Source organism: Heliconius melpomene, chromosome 19 (genome assembly GCF_056956725.1).
Source record: "Heliconius melpomene rosina isolate 202511_hmr_F chromosome 19, ASM5695672v1, whole genome shotgun sequence".
NCBI lineage: Eukaryota > Metazoa > Arthropoda > Insecta > Lepidoptera > Nymphalidae > Heliconius > Heliconius melpomene.
The window spans coordinates 8,139,780-8,157,854 of record NC_140407.1 but is presented as its reverse complement, the minus strand read 5'-3'; the positions used below and the strand labels follow the sequence as shown (position 1 = coordinate 8,157,854).

At 30.8% G+C, this 18,075-nt stretch overlaps 1 protein-coding gene across 1 annotated transcript; it reads right to left on the bottom strand.

The window, feature by feature from the left end:
* Positions 1 to 1,089: 1,089 nt before the first annotated feature.
* Cpr97Eb (Cuticular protein 97Eb) lies at positions 1,090 to 11,844 on the bottom strand. Its single transcript, XM_085203213.1, has 3 exons — positions 11,716 to 11,844; positions 5,975 to 6,242; positions 1,090 to 2,876 (listed from the first exon to the last, which is right to left on the bottom strand). The coding sequence occupies exons 1-3, from the start codon at positions 11,725 to 11,727 to the stop codon at positions 2,290 to 2,292; spliced, it is 867 nt and encodes a 288-aa protein (XP_085059339.1). The 5' UTR covers positions 11,728 to 11,844; the 3' UTR covers positions 1,090 to 2,289.
* Positions 11,845 to 18,075: the final 6,231 nt, after the last annotated feature.

Below are 18,075 nucleotides of genomic sequence, written 5' to 3'. Positions count from 1 at the left end.
ATAATTCATTGTACGATTAACATTTATATATGGTGATGATTTATGTTCCTGAAAGCTAGCAAGACTAGCTATATACTTACTTTATAATTTTAAATAGATTCTGTGGGAATTTTTTGTTGCAATTTTCATATTTGCAAATTGTCTTTAAATTATTTACGTGAAATAAGATGACTTATTGAAAACAAAAGCGCAATTTTATTTATTTTCTCTATTTATTTACTCTAAACGATAAATTTTACTAATAATATAGACTTATTTGTAATTTTTCACAAGGAATATATGAACTATAAAGATACAGATAATAAATATCTTTAACTAACAAAATTTTAAAAGTACTTCCTTCTTTCACACAAGACTTAGATAATACATAGATTAAAAACATAAAAAGATCCGCTTAAATAAAAACACTAGAGTAAGAGTAGAGTAGAGTAAGAGTAATAACTCATGTTATTGAATAAACGAATTTTTTTCTTAACAATTTACTAAACTAAACTATTGATGTACTCAGCGTCTCAAAATCGATTGCTGGATAAAAATCGTTTATTTTCCATTAAACAATCTAAATTATTTACGATATTTGTATTAATAATAATTTCATTAAAGTATTTGTAATATTTTGTGTTAGTTTCTTCTATTGCTACATTTACTGATATTGCCTTACAAAACCTTCTCAATTACATTGCGTAAAATGCAGTATTAGATGAAATGTAGATAATTCATATTTTCTTTAAAGACCTCAAGCTAATAATGTGTTTATTTTTTTCTTGATTGGTCAAAAAAAAACATTATTACGTTATCGTACTTAACGCCGTCATGGCGCAGGGGCTCAAGCGTTTGACTGAAACATGATGGTTGTAAGTTCAATTTCTACTCAGAGGAATGAATTATTATTTATTAATATTTTCATTTATTCGCTCTAGTACCAAGGCAAAAGGGCGGCGTTGAGTTTTTCCACTAAAAATGAAATAGAAAAAAATAATCGAACCAAATTTAATTTTATGAAACTTCATAACTATTGCGACAGTGTCCAAAAAATGAATTATTTAGCAACGTAAGGCTTTCACTTTTATTAGGAAAGGAAACAATAAGGATATTTACGTAAGTATTTATTTCAACTATTTATACCCTGGACACGTATATTTTCGTCAAAACAACATAGGCCAAGGAACGCACGCGCAATACATTACACACTGAATTATTGATTGGTTCATATATAAATATTATACATACTACGTACATTTATTTAAACATAAATATAGATATAATAATTTGATATAATATAGAAGTATGAACATAAATATATACACCATATTGAATATACAGCACCTACATAAATTATTATATGAATAAATAAATCGTATAGTAAATATAAAAATACTATATAAATACATATATTACGTGAATTAGGTTTAATAATAAAATTGCATAATATCTTTTAAAGTATGTATAAAATTAGTCCATTTTTATATGATAATAAAATATATGTATATTTTAATATGAAGAAATATATAAGTAAACGTATATAATTAGACACAAGAGAATAAATATACACATACATATTATTGAATATACAGCACCTAAATAAAATATCTTGTAAATAAATAAATAGTATAGTAAATATAAATAATAATTAAATACATATACATATAAAGTGCATAATGCTTAGTAATAAAATATTCTTTGTTGTGAGAAAAAAAGAAATATGTAGAATAAAATTTCATAATATTTTTTAAAGAATGTGTAAAATTAGTCTATTTTTAATATGTTAATAAAGAATAAAATATATGTATATATTTTAATATGAAGAAATACGAGTAAATATATACGTATGTGCCTATAATAGCATACACACAAGATAATAAACATACATATATACACTGTACATATAATATATTAAAATATCAATATATAAAAAAAAAGTTGTATAATAATATACATGACAAAATCACTGGCTAAAAAAATAAGCATACTGGGCTGAAAAATAATAATTTAAGTAAAGCTTAATGTACCGATACACATTACTTTGAAAACTTGACTAGTACTAATATATTATAAAAAATACGAAATTATACGCTAATATATTTTTCCCATAATTCTATTGAAACATGAGTATTTAGCTCTTTATCTTCAAATTATTAATTTTAATATGACACGGAAAGTTATTATATAATATTAAAAGTTTTTTGTACTCGATTGTTTGTAGAGTCACAATTTGATGGAAAATTATAATTAAAACAATTGTATTACTATAATGTAAATTATTGAACAATATCCTATTTAACTCAAGAATTATTTGCCAGTGAAATTGATTGAGTAAGAGCCAGTGTTAGGGTCGAAGTTTTGGGCAGGGTGTCCTTGGAAGGGGTTGTAATTTTGATTTTGATAATTCTGAGATTGGTAGTTTTGATTTTGGTAAGGTTGTGGGGTGTAAGCTTGGTAGGAGAATTGGGGTTGTTGGTGATAGACTTGGCTTTGAGGCCTGTACTCTTGGGGGAATTGTTGAGGTGACTGACTGAAGAGGTTAGTTTGTTGAGAGAATGAAGGCCGTTGTGGCTGATATTGTTGTTGTTGTTGATATTGAGGCTGGTATTGTTGTTGATACTGTTGTGGTTGAGCTTGTGGTTGCGATTGGAAACTCGACTGGAACGATTGCTGTGGTTGCGATTGGAACTTTGGTTGCGGCTGGAAACTAGCTTCTTGAGCTGGTTGCTGATACTGCCTGAAGCTAGGTCGGGCCTGTGCTCTACCATTGTATTTCGGGTCTTCGTAAATTTTGGGATCTTCTCTGTATTGGCCATCATCTTCTTGTCCATCGGTTAAGGCATTTGTTGATGATGGGTCGTGAAGAGTTGGTGGTGGCACCATTATTCCTGGACCTGAAATGAAAATAAAATATAAATAATTAACTACCGAAAATACCGTCTCATACTGTCTGACTACGAATATTGTCTCTATCAGTGTATGATCATAATTAAACTCCTAATTATTTATGGAAACAAAATTATACCTTAATTTATGCTATTTACTAATAAACTGAATCCAAAATCGAGCCTTCCCGTGAGTGTAGATGGTAAATTTAATCCGACTGATATAGCGAATGCTTTCCGTAAACACTTTAAAGTAGTGTCTCCTCTCCTTCCGCAGTCGCAGGTGTTCGATGCTGGATGTCGTGACGGGGACTTCACTGTGGGGTTTTCGGAGTGTGAGGTTGCCTCAATTATTAAAGAAATGGTTAGGGGTAAGTCCCCCGGGCACGACGATCTTAGTGTCGAGCATCTGAAGTACGCAGGATTGCACTTGCCGCGAGTTCTTACGATGTTCTTTAACTTATGTATGAGTCATTGTTATTTACCGGATAAGTTAATGTGCACTCTTGTTGTACCTGTTGTAAAGAATAGAACGGGGGATGCCTCCGACTTGTCCAATTATAGACCTATATCCTTGGCTACGATTATAGCTAAGGTGCTGGACGGTTTGCTTGACAGAAGATTGGCCGACAGTATCAAACTCCATGACTTACAGTTTGGTTTTAAGCCTGGTCTGTCTACAGAGAGTGCCATTTTCTGTCTCAAGCAGACTGTGCAGTACTACACAGCTCGAAAAACTCCGGTGTATGCTTGCTTTTTGGACTTGTCGAAGGCATTCGATTTAGTTTCTTACAATTTATTGTGGAATAAGCTACAGTGTGAAACCGATCTGCCTCTGGATGTTATATCAATATTTAAATATTGGTATGACAACCAGAGGAATTGTGTCAAATGGGCTGGAAAGCAGTCGAATGATTACAGTTTGGAATGTGGAGTGAGGCAGGGAGGATTGTCCTCACCAATGCTTTTTAACTTTTATGTTAACAAGCTGATCGAGGGGCTCAGCAGCACCTACATAGGATGTCATGTAGGAGGGACGTGCATCAACAACATCAGCTATGCAGACGATATGGTGCTGCTGAGCCCGTCGATCGGTGCTTTGAATAAGTTGCTTCACATGTGTGAAGAGTACGCGGTGGCCCATGGGCTTAGATATAATGCATCTAAAAGTGAGTTCATGGTTTTCCAGGCGAAGGACCTGAGGAGTCAACGGACAGTAACTAGTGTTGATCTAGGGGGCACTCAGTTAAAAAGAGTTGACCGATTTAAATATCTAGGTCACTGGGTCACTGAGACTTTGTCAGACACGGTGGATATAGAAAGAGAGCGTAGGGCGCTGTCTGTCCGCTGTAACATGTTGATTCACAGATTTGCGCGTTGTAGCCAACAGGTCAAACTGACGCTTTTCAAAGCCTACTGTCAAACGTTCTACACGTGCAGTCTGTGGGTCAACTTTACGCAGCGGACATACGGCGCACTGCGCGTTCAATATAATAATGCTTTCAGGATGTTGTTCGATCTGCCGCGCTTTTGTAGCGCGTCGTTGATGTTTGCCGAGTCGCGTACCGATTGTTTCCCCGCGATTATTAGAAAGCGGTGCGCTTCGCTGTGGGCGCGAGTGCGCGGAGCATCGAACACCATCCTGAGCACGTTGGCTGACCGATGGGACTCCCCATTGCTTAGTCGCTGGGCTAATCTCCATGCTCCTGCTACCAGCTACAGTCAATAGTGTAGGAGTCTCAACGGAAGCCAGTTTTTGTTTTTTTTGTTTGTATATGTGTGTGTTTGTGTTTGTATTAACATAGGGTAAGTTTTAATTGTTACTAACAAGTGGACTAATGTCTTAAATAAATAAATTTATTATTATTATTATTATTATTAAACAATAAAATACATCTACTTAGTAACGTAACTATATAAATAGTAACAAAAACTAAGAATGTGTTAAATAAATGTGTGAATTCGATTACATGCAGTCTCAATGAAGATCTCGTTCACTTTAATTGAGTGTGAATAACGTGAATGATGTAACACTTTGCACTGTATTATAAAGTTATCGGTCAACTAACTCAGTCAGTAAACAGTGCGTGAATTTGCTAGAGAAATAGAAATTGCTAAAAAAACTCCCACAGAATATGTGCAATTCGATATTTTTTCTAATATTATACCCATAAACGTTATTGCTAAATTATCTAATATATTTTTAATATGTGTTTTTTATATAAGTATAATTAACGGGATTATTTTACGTAATATTATTTAATTTTCACAATAATATCTTATAGATATAATAATTTTTATCTCATTTTTTTATTCAATAAAAAACTTTGTCATTGCTATAGGCTAATAGGCTCTAGTACATACAATCACATGTGTAACGGGAGGGTAGCAGGTTCTTTTTATCGTTCATTTCCACAGACACGACAGGGATACATCTCTAGTCACCCTTGTGTTATCCTTTGCCATAAAGCTTACGTTAAAGTTACACCAATTTTAAAAATTTTACATCATACAATTAGATCGATTTATGTACATGAATTTCTTTCTCAAGAAAATTAGAGTATTTGGCGTAATCTGTTTCGAAATATGAGCTAGTTGTTAACGTAACATTAGTTCAGTGTCATATTCTTAGAAGTTCAGTAGTATTTGTAACTTGTTCAATTAAAACTATTTAGCAAGCCCTTAAGCAAAATTACGAAGTTTTTATGTAAATTTTCTTATAAACTTATATTACATATCTAAACATGTTGTTTAATGAATTCAAAATACTAAAATATTTTCAAATAATTTGAATTGCTTGAATATTATTTCTCAAGGCATTTATTGAATTCCTGGTGTAATACTTAACTACGCCATACCAACAATTTTGGCTATACCGCTGTTTTTATCTACACATACCAATATTAGACCAAGCCTACTAAACAAGATATTTGTTACGTACAACTACAGTAAACGTATCGTAATAATAAATAAAAATAGGAAATATGTATTTTTTATTATGGTTTCGTATAGAAATGGCCATTTCAAATCATCTTGATGCAGGGGACAGTGTCCCTTGAACGCAATAAGTGTGGAAGGTTATATGAAGACCGTAAAAAAAGAATTACCTTCAGGTTCAAATCCTCTCTGGCTGCTTGCACCATAAGAAACCTCCCTGACTTTCCCGCTCTCGTCGACATATCCGTATTTCCCCGCTACATCGCCATTGGGGTACTTTGTCTCAATTTTGAACGATCCGTCAGCTGCTTCGTATCCAAAGCTGTATGAGCCATCGTCGTTTTGTCTGTTTATCTGTTTGAGAATCGGTACAGGGGTAGTGGTGGGCCCTTGGTGCTGTGAATATGCGCACGCCCATACTGCGGATAGTAACAGTGCCTGGAAATAATAATGTTGCTTTCAATTATTTGTTATCTGTATCTATTTTTTATTATTTTTAAAAATCATATAAAATACAATTTCACAGATCAACTATAAACTTATACCTAAATTATATTAATGAAAATATTGTATTTTTTTGTTTTTTTCTATAATCAATCTACAAACATCGCGTATCATAAGTTGTTTTTCAATTGCGACACGATTTAGTCGTGTATTAAATAATTCTATTCAAAAAGCCTAATTACTTAAATTAAACAACTATTTCTTTAAACTATTTCCTTTAACCTTATTTTTTTTTAACATTAGAACGTCCGACAAATAACTGTTTCTATGAAAATCTGAATCAGTACATTGCTATTTAACCTTTCAGAACGGAAAACGATCTAGAATAGTTTCCGAACCCAAAGGCGTTGCTAACAAAGGACGGTGCGAACAGTGAATGTCCTTTAGCCTTGGCTTTAGCGGAACTATTTTTATAAAGTAAAATATGAATAAGTATTTATGTATATATGTATGTGTAGATATACGTCGTAGGTATATTTTTGTGGAAATGGTACAACAAATTTGTGACTGAGATTTGAAATATTATGCAATAGTTATACAAAATAAAAATTATTCAAATATTTACTAGTATATGGTGTATACAATGTAAATTTTATAAAATATTGGTTCCATTTTCATACAAAAAATACTTAGCGAATTTAGATGAAATTTTGCAGTATTAGAATAACATACAGGCTACAATTTATGTAAAGACCTTATATGTATGTTTATAAAAATAAGTTTAAGCGGGCGAAGCCGGATTTATATATAAAAATAATTAATATTACCCAATCTATTGACTATATAATATTTATTTTTATTTAAAAGTATCTGACAATTCGTCATTAGAATTGATCACGTAAACAAAGTTAAAGCCTTCGATTGAAGTCGGCCTTGCTAAATCACTTGTACGTCGAAAGCTTATTGCGCTAACGTAGTATGGACTATGGAATGCGATGTCAATAATAATTAGGTTCTAGTATGTAAAATAATCGACGTTGATGCTAGAACAGCTTGTTTTGCTTGTTTATATTTTTTTGTTTCATTAGTAGAAATATTTGTAATGGTGATTACATTTCTACTGATAAATATAGTAATACGAAATATGTTTAATTATTTTATAATCTTAGAGAATGCGAAACTTTTTTCTTTGTTTTACATATGTATGTTTTATGAAATTAGAATTTGTAGTTGTGTTTATAAGGGCTAAGTAGATAAAAGCAACATATTCTCATTAATACAAAAGATAAAAAAATGTTTTAAGACATTTAATGGATGCGGAACCTAAAACCGCATCGTAACGAGAAAATCAAGTAAACAACAGAAACATTTTATGTTAAAAAAAAATCAATATACAAATATTAATTTGATTAAACATGTTCAAAAAAAAATTCATCATAATAATTTAAAGAGTTATAGTTTATTTTAATATTTTTTATATATATAGTTATCATTTTACAGCGTATTGAAGTGACATTATGTATATTTAAAACTCCCACTCATCGTATTAAAATGGCATCATACAAATAAAAAAAAGAAGTCAGCGTTCACTTGTGAAAACCATAAAGGAATTAGTAGCATTCTTACACCTTCCTACAATAACTTACGATTGAAGAATGAGTCATGTAAATGGCAACTTAAAATTATTTTCCGGTTATTGTTGCAGCGCAATTAAAATATAAACAAACTTGAATACTAATATATTCTTTGTAAATACAGGTACCGTTCATGCCATTCCAAAAAAATAGTTAAAATTATCAATAGGTATATCTCATATGGTTAATGTTTGAGATTATATATAAATCATAGTTATTTGGAAAAAAGCATACTTTTTGCCATAGGGTACTAAAGATAAGAAGTTTTTTTCCCAACTTGCCGCCCAATTTTTAAATCATCTAACGTAACTCAACTCAGCGTTGTGTCAATCAGAGGGGAGATAAAATGAAAGTAATTTAAATAATATTTCCCTATGGAGAGATTAAAACTCCGACATTGGGTTTACAACCAGATGCTGTCTCATTGTACCACAATGACCTATTAACAAAAATATATATTAAAAAAGTAAAGATTATATTTCAAGGTTTTTAAAAATATGAATTAAAAAAATGTCAATAGAAAACTATACAACTATTTTCTAAAAAAGTGTTTTTGAATCACGGTCAAACATATCTGTAAATATAATATAAAGTTGGTATTATAGTATATATATTATTGTATTATATTCGAAAAGTGGCGGGCAACGGCTGGATGCGAAGAGCCGAAGATCGAGCTCAGTGGCGTGCCATTGGAGAGGCCCCAGCAGTGGACGAGGACAGGCTGATGATGATGATGATGATGATGATTATAGTATAGTGACTTGGAATTGGAATATATCATTATTAAATATTATGAACGGTTTGTATCATTCTGTAATAAAAGTAACAGTATTTTAAACTAACTTGTGACGTATTATTCGCTACAACTAAATAACTAATTGAGACGTTGTAGCTTTTATGATATAACAAAACAAGTGTATAATGTCAACTATTCAATTCTATTGTTATTCCACTCACACGACATTAATATGCGAGACCATAACGTTTTGAGCAACGCCAGGCGCTTGGCCTAGTTACATTTAATTGTTCTACGTAACTAGTGTTTGAAGAAATTTACTGTCTCAAGGTCAGCATATATTTTGACTGCATTTTGCATATTTGTTGACTAAGTTTAATTACAACATTCCGTACCAGTTAGTCATATGTCGACTGAAATATTTAAAGTATCTAAGTTTTTCTGTCAAATTTTTTGTTTTTGTTTGGAAACATGGTATTTTTTGTCTATATTCTTGTGAATATAATTATTATGTCTCCTATGAGAAATTATGCATTTAGAGGCCCCTCTATAATATTATAATAAGAGTTTTCTATGTAAACAAGTAAGTCTCAATAAATATATATCTATTTATTTCTCAGGTCATGTGGGTAAGAAGTGGTACATGAATATACTCGTATGTAATTATATATTCTTTATATTTATAATATAACTAATCAATTTTTAATGAACATATTCTTTTTAAGAAAACTTGATAACTTTGGAAAATTTCACATGATTGATCGGGGCAAGTAATTTAAAATCTATTACTTGGTATAGATCATCATTCTAACGTACAGTTATGTAATTTAATAATTCAAAGTATCAGTCTATTATATATATGGCAAAGTATAAAATACGTACTTAAAAGGATATAATAAAAGTTATAGATATTGGAGTATTATTGAAGAAGCTTTAACAACCCTATTGTATGTCGCGAAGATGATCTACGCTTCTATGTCGTAACCTTGCTACGATGCGCTACGAATAATCATCATTAAGAATATCAATAGAATTAATATTTATGTACATTTAATACAATGTAAGTTTTTATATATATTCAACTTGTGGATAGATATGACCGAGACTCTTACAAATGGAAAATCGGATCGGCGATAGATGAAAGTTATAATTGAGAAATATCAAAAACAGGATAATATAAAGATACCAACAACAAAAGGTAAGCCTAAAATTATACGGAGTTGCCAACTTTCACAAGTTGTAGAGACCCTATAAGATAAATTATACAATGAAATATACGATGTATCAAGAAGAATAATACAAATATCAATACAGCTGGGAAATACTAATAATGGTGGCACAGTACAGTTTCGACGAAATGATTATGTTTAATATGTATATATAAATTTTTTTTTCGAACATTAATGAAATATTCCTGTTTTCCTAGTGGTTAGGCAAAAGCGACATGGGATTTATTATCTTTTTAATTTTTATTTAACTTTATCAATATCTTATTTAAAATAAAAAAACGTTGCTATCAAAAAGCTATTTGTATATAATCATCAAATAGGTTATATAAAACATGCAAAGTTATTTAAAGTCTATTAACGAATACTTTACATAAATAAAATATGAAATTCTACAATAAGTTACGTTAGGAGAACCCGGGACCAGAGGGTGTAGCTTAGCAGAATCATTAACCAATGGACCAGCAGGCAACATTATTTAATTTCTACGTCACATATCACATCAATTGATAATGCAATATCCAGCAAAGTAGGTGATCGCTTAGAAATCCTATAATTTATATTCTACAACAATTTTCGAGCCATCAAACTAGGCTGTTTCTTGGTTGCGTAACTGCGCCAGCGCAATAATACATTCCTTAGCTATCCTTGTTTTGATAGCTTTGTATAGAGAAATATAATCAGATTATTTTATGTACGAAAACAATTTATTATTTGTTTTGACGCTTAAAGAATAAAGATATTTGGACATATCGACCGCCTACAACGTATAATGGAAATTTACTGAAATCCCACGCGAAGTATTTATACCAAAAATGTAAACTTGGATACCACTTAACTGCTTACTAAAATTTGCAGTACCAAACCTAATATATAGCTAAATTAGAGCTACGGTATGTTTGTTTTTCTTCAAAGGAATGCCCCACACTTTTCTTATCAAATAGTTTAAAGTAATACGTAATAGGTATGATATGTCATTCATTGCTATATTAAAACTAGATATAAATAATTAATGAGCTTTAGCTGTAATGATGTATGTAGGTATATTACTCTGTTTCCTTGTCTTTTAACAGACATTTAATTTTATTTTCTTAAACAAATTATAATATATGAGCTGAATTAAAGAAATTATATTAATGTAACATAACGAATAAATTCAATAAATAATTACTTTATTTACGCAACTGAAATTATTATATGTATTTACTATGGTATTTAACATATTTGTAAGTCTCATACTCGTAGTGGATTATATTTAGATAATCAATCTGTCCTAGAATCTAGGCCATTACTTTATGTAACAGTAGTTCTATAAATTCCAATATTCCTATAAAATTTAATTTAATTTAAATAATAAGTGGTTTGCACTTTATAATTTAGTTTTAATATCAAAAACCCTTCATTATATGGAATAACAACATAATTCTACTTATTCAAATAAGGAAGCTAATGATGTTATAATTTTATAGATTACGCAGCTCAAAGAATATGTACATTGGATGTTTGCTAAAAAAATATAATGAAAAGATTAAGCGAATTTATAGCATTTTATCAAACATGAGCATTATGACAATCAGGCAATAAATCAGTCAAAAATATATTGGACAAAAAATAAACAATAGTTCTTTGTTCATTTTCTTGGTTAAAAATTAACAATAACAGATAATATTTAATATTAAATTAATGCTTGTAGAAAAATATTTACTTAATTAGCAACAGAGATATAGGAAAGTTATTTAAAATAAGTATCCAATATTTTTATATTAATTAAACGAAAAAAAAACCATTTTATTCACATTATCATCAATCTACACACATTTGAATTATATTTTGAAAAGAAATTATAAAAATAAAAAAAACAAAAAACCAACCTTGAAAATCATGTTTGTAATATCCGAACGCAAACGTCAAACTTTCCCGCGCTTCGCAGCAGCTATGGCCTATGGCGTGCGAGTACACTGAGCGTTGCGCCGACCACTTGTATTTATAACGTCGTTACAACCGCTAATATTGTCATGCCGCCAACGAAGCCCTTGTCGTTTTGTAACAGAACCCTCCTCGGTCAGGTATAATTGTTATCAAACTATTCGTGTCGGCCTTAATCTTATTAATATATTAGGTATATTACATTTTTTAATGTCTATACAAAAAATTTGAATATTAATAACATTAAGGCGAAAACGCAATATTTCTTTAGATATCATGTAATTACAAAATTGATACGGTTACGGACTTTTTTTAAATGCACCTTTCTTGTATGAAGATATAATCCAATTTATATATCGTTGTCGGCATGCCTACACTCGACTTTTTGTCGGGTTATCTGTATATCCCGTCCTGAGGCCTTCAGAAAAAAGGATAAAGTTTTTCTACCTCCTTCCTCTTCTACGTGCATTTATTGTGTTTTTAAGTGAAAATGGATGAATTTGTAACTAGAAGATCATGAGAGTCTACTGCATCTGATGCTCCCAACATCTTGTTGAATGGTTGTTGTACGAAAGGCTGCTTGTTTTTGGAGATTATTATGTTTATTGTAATGTTAAGTTCGTCCAATACCTGTGTAAGCTTTTACTGATTATACTGGCCGCTCCTATTATAATTGGGATCAATGTGCTTCATGTGTTTTAAAGGCATCGAATGTCTGTGTTTAGAAGGTGATATTTACTTAATTTTTCTATCTCTTAAATAAATATTAAATTATACCAAGTTTGTCACCTACAACTTCCGCCTCCGATGATGACGCCTTTTACTATAAAGAACCTATTTTTCTTGTAAAATGGCTATGCGGATAGGTCGTTGCTTTGGTCAGGCATGTAGAAAATGCATGAATGCGTAATTTATGGCTTCAGTACCGAATGATCTAGATGAGACCAAGGCCAAGAGCAACCGGTCTCAGTGACTCAAGTATTTATAGACCAGGAGATGACTTGTATATCATATTTTTTAGTATTTTTTGTTTATTATTTATATTTATACATATATTTTTTTATTTCGAGGCCAGTCCTGGCGCAGGGGCACAAACCGGCGACTTTAAACGCAACAGGTTGTGAATTCGATCCTACTCGATGAAATGAAATATTTAATAAAGAAATTTTTTCGTCCTAGTAACGAGGTAAAACGCGTCGTAGAGTTCTGCTACTCAACAGTACAATACCACTAAAATTAATGAAAATGGAATATTTTAACTCTAGGTTCCCAATTATCTTCTAAAACTAAAAAAGAATTACATAAGAAAATATTTAAAAAAAAACAGACGTTACGTTATGTTACTACATTTAGCATACACTTCATTGTGCCTTTTAATTATTACGAACTTAATATTTCTAGAAAATAATTTATACCTAAAATTACATATAGAACTACCACTATAGAAATGGATTCAAAAACTTATAGCGCTACTTTTTTGAAAAATGTTTAATTGCAACACCTAATCTTAGGAATTTATGATGTTAATCAAATGTAATTATTGACCTCGATATAATTTGACAAATTAAGTAATTACCTTTTACAACATTTATTTATAATATATTTTTTGGTTATATAACTTGTATAATGCAACATACTTATGTACATACAGACAGATATTTTTTTACTTTACACTGTATCTCGCACACATCGACGTGTGCGTAGTACCCTGACTTTTCTGCCTGGACCTGGGAACCTAACGTTAAGACACTCCGTTCCCCATTCGAATACTACCATTTCCCACTTACCGTACGCAATTCTTGAGGTATTGCATTTACAGTGGTGGCATTAATGCCTGGTTTTGCCTTGTTAGCGGAAACGAAATTAAAATAGTGAATATATTCTCCCGAATGCGAATCGAACGCATAATCGTCGCGTTTACTTATTAAATATTATAAAAAAAAAGCTAGTAACACATTAAAATACTCTACACGCAATGTTTCACGCACAGGGTTCTTTCTGAATGCTCTGCCACATGCGTCATAAAGCGTGAATCAGGAAAAAATATTTCATTAACAAAATATACACATAATGTCTCCTATGCTATAGCGAAATGCGTAAAATTCATCATCATTCTTCTTTGGGCGGAACATTAACACGTCTAAGCCCTTTAAAAATACTATTGTTGTCAATTGACGAGTCGGTAGCTTGTATTAGTACCATAGGTGGTAAATTGACGTGACGGAAGTAGGAAACGTCTAACGAAGGAAAATAGGAAAATATTTAATTAGTCCTTCCTTATTTTTTTTTTTGTTTATTGCGTAGTTTCATAATATTAACAAAGTATTACTAGTACTTTAACTTGGGAATCTCAAATAATGAAATAAATGAAAATTCTATGTTAAAAGCTATTCGAATATAATAAATCACACAATATAGCCCCTAATATTTAAGAAATATGACTACATCATGGTTTGAACGAGTGCTTTGGATACAGTCAAAATAACTACAAAGTTGTATCAAGTACGTGCCGATTTTAATCCAAATATAAGATTATATTGCCTTTTCTTGTTTGAGGCCAGTCTTCGCGCAGGGGCACAAGTGTGTAACTGAAAGCGTGACAGGTTGTGGGTTCGATACCTACTCAAGAAAATTAAATATATAGATAATGTCGAGACGAAGCGCGATGTTGAGTTCCTCTCTCAATACTAAATGACTCCAGAATTCGGCAGAAAGCGGGGAGCGGAGTGTCTTAACACTAGGTCCTCTCTGCTTACTCTGCTATATACGGGATACAGCGTGAAGCTGAAAAAAAAAGTATGTTATGTCATTAATTATCATTAATTAAAAGCAGTAAATAACAAAAAGATTTTGATGATACGCAGAAGTAGGTACGCTGATTATAAAAGAGCTCGCCACAAATGCACCGCAAACTATTACGTTACGTTTAATAATAATATATTGAACCTTGACCTAATGTTTCTAAGTTTACAATAGACTTTATTTTACATAATTGTCACATACGTTTCTGTTAAGTTTCGAAGTCTTATATGTATGGAAAATAAATTAGAAATATGTACGACTTTTTTTTTCTTTATATTAACAGAGTAAGAGTTAGTGAGTTATCACAATTGAAAATGTTAGTCTATATAAATATATCAAGACACATTAAATATTGATTTATAAATTATATTATACTAGTGGATCCGAACGCGGCTACGCCCGCTTGAACTATACGAATATTTATTAAATATATTTATGAAATTATTTTCAATTTTCAATAGAGAGATGCGTTAAGCAAGCGCATTTTGGGTGACGTTTTCTAACAACAAACTTTGCAAGTCGTTGCTTAGCAACGGTCGCATAGCGACGGGTGTTATTAATATGGCAGATATGAGAAAAAAAAGTATCCTATGTTCATCCCGAGACCCTCAAGTATCTCTATGTGTGTATTTTATTACAATAGAATTAGCGGTTTGGCCCTGATTGCATAAAAGACAGACAGACAGACAGAGTTACTTTCGAATTTATAATATAGGTATGGATTTAAAAAAAAAGTGTATATTATTACATTATCAGAGTCTTTTTCAGGTTATTTAATGGGATTATAGGATGAAAATATTAGTGTACCTTTAATCTGAAATATATTACTATCATATAATAAATGAGGCCACTCGTGGCATAGGGGCACAAAGAGTAATTGTAAATGTGACAGGTTGTAGGACAGGACGCAAAAAAAACAATAAACACTTAGCTTCATCCTGTGTCCCTAGCGGAGTAGTCACAAAGAACGGAGCGCCACACACTACGGTCTCTGAAAACCTCTTTCGCCTCTATCATCAACCTCTTCATAAATCCCCTCCGGGGCGTCCTCGTGATTTTTACATGATCACCCTGATTGATACTGTATTTTCAAAGGTCAACCGAGGTCTCCCTACCTCTCTTACGAATAAACACGACTTGTATTTATTAATTTATTATACAATAGTATTAAATTACGTTCAATTACACATACTTCGTAAAAATTCGAACTAGCTATGTTATATATAGTAAAAAAATCAAGAAAATAAAAAATAAAATAATTTCAATAAAAGATTTCAACGCTAGTAAAGCTTGTAACATTCGATCTAATTTTTCTATCGCAACAGATTTCGTGTTTTTGTACAAAATACACTCGATTTCATATGACCTTTTTATTATTATGACCGGAATAGTTAACTTAATAATATCTTATTCGGTTATTTACGTTTAATATATATTTCATTTAAAATTGCTTTATTTACATTTACAATAGTTTAATTCATTTTGTTAAATCAATTTAAAGACTTCATATTATTTATAATCATTTTTTTTTATTTTTTAGCATCACGCTGTATGCATCACATAGCGGAGAAAGCAGAGGGAATATTTGTAAAAAAATATACAATATATATGTTTTTTTTTTAAATTGAATTATTATATAAAAAAAAACTTACATTTATACTTGGTAAAATTGGTATTGATTATTTCTTATAAACATGTTAGTTTGGCAATAAATTCTGTATCACCCACAGACCTCTGTACGTCATTGCCAATATCAATGACTTTACGTTTATTTTACCTCTTGGAGCAAATACATTTACGTAATGTTACAGGGAAAAAAATCGCTAGCCTTTTTTTCGTAACGAAGAGATAACTACTATTTAATTTATAAATAAATCAAAATTAAATCAGCTTCTGATGTACCCCGCATACAGCAGGATAGGCAGAGAAAACCTAGTGTTAAGACACTGTGTTCCCCACTTTCCGTCCAATTCTGAAGTCATTGCGTGTTGAGTGAGGGAACTCAACGCCGCGCTTTTCCTCTACACAAGAGCGAAAAAAGAAAATATAAATTTAAATAAATATTTAATTTCCTCAATTGGGGATCGAACCCACAACCAGTCGCGTTTACAGTCACACTTTGTGCCTCATGCCAGTCACATGCCCTTTGAAATGATTCTTACAAATTTCTTTAAAGCAATGATTCATATAACCAAGTAATAAATTAGTAAATTATTCCACAACTAGCCCTAGTAGCGCTCGAGAATTAGAAGCAATAATTATAATATTCAAATTCCATTGAACTGCCGCGCCCAAATACTCGCCACTTTCGTAACTTATGTTACACATACTGTAATTTAATTGTATAGATAGATAATTATGATTTTCATAAGAGAGTAATATTTCTAAATTTAATTTGCAATCTGCGAAAGTAGTTATCTTACTGTGTAAATGATTCAGAAAATATTAATATATTCTATTTCTCTATATTTTGAAGTTACAGTATAATTTTATTTAATAGTAGTATTTATTAACCTTACTAATAGTATTACTTATTAATAGTATTTATTAACCTTACTATAAATTATCTTTTTTCTTTATTTATGGCTATATTAATCAATCAATATACGTCAATATACAACCTTTTATGTTAATAGTCAATCAACAAATTTTAATCATACAGTTCTAATAACTGATCCTGGCTTGATCCTGGCTTGATCTGAATTATTACTGCAAAGAAATAAGTACCTACTTAAAACTGAATAAAAGAAAAGATATTTTTTTGTAGAAGCATCTAGGAGACCACACTAGAAATTATAATTATAAAATTTAACTGATATAATATTAAATATTATGTATTTAAATGAATAACTTGGGGTATTAATATTCGTTTCAATAATCTGAAGAGATAAACATACATTTGCAAGGTAATTTAAGACGTGTTTAGAATTTTCCCGGATCGACGGAAAGTCTAACCTTTTAGGTGAAGGCTCGGACTATACTGAACATACTAAACATTTAGTTTTTTGCACTTTAAGTTATTTCTAACATTTTTTATTTCCTTTTCAAAACAAAATAAACCGTTATTTGTATCATTATAGAGTCATTATAGTGTGATTGGATGCATCAGAGTCAAACTGAACACAATTTTGATTTTAATTTGGTTAAAATTCCAATGGTTAATATATATTTTATTGTCAGAAAGAAGTATCCTCTGAAAACCAATAGAAAAGATGTACAGTTGCAATTTTTTTTTTCTTACGTCTTTATAAAATGATGCAGAAAATATTTAAAGATGAAAATAATAAATTACATTTTATATAAGCTTTATCTATTTAAAAATTGTCAATTTAATAATGTAGACTGTCTCTTAGAAACCTAATTTTCACTAAATCGACCGTGACATATCATTAACATTCAGTAAGCGAAGTAGACATCGCGATAAATTGTATTATATTCACAAACATTATGTAACTCTAACGGGTACAGCTCATCTATATTTATTCGATATGACCAATATAAAA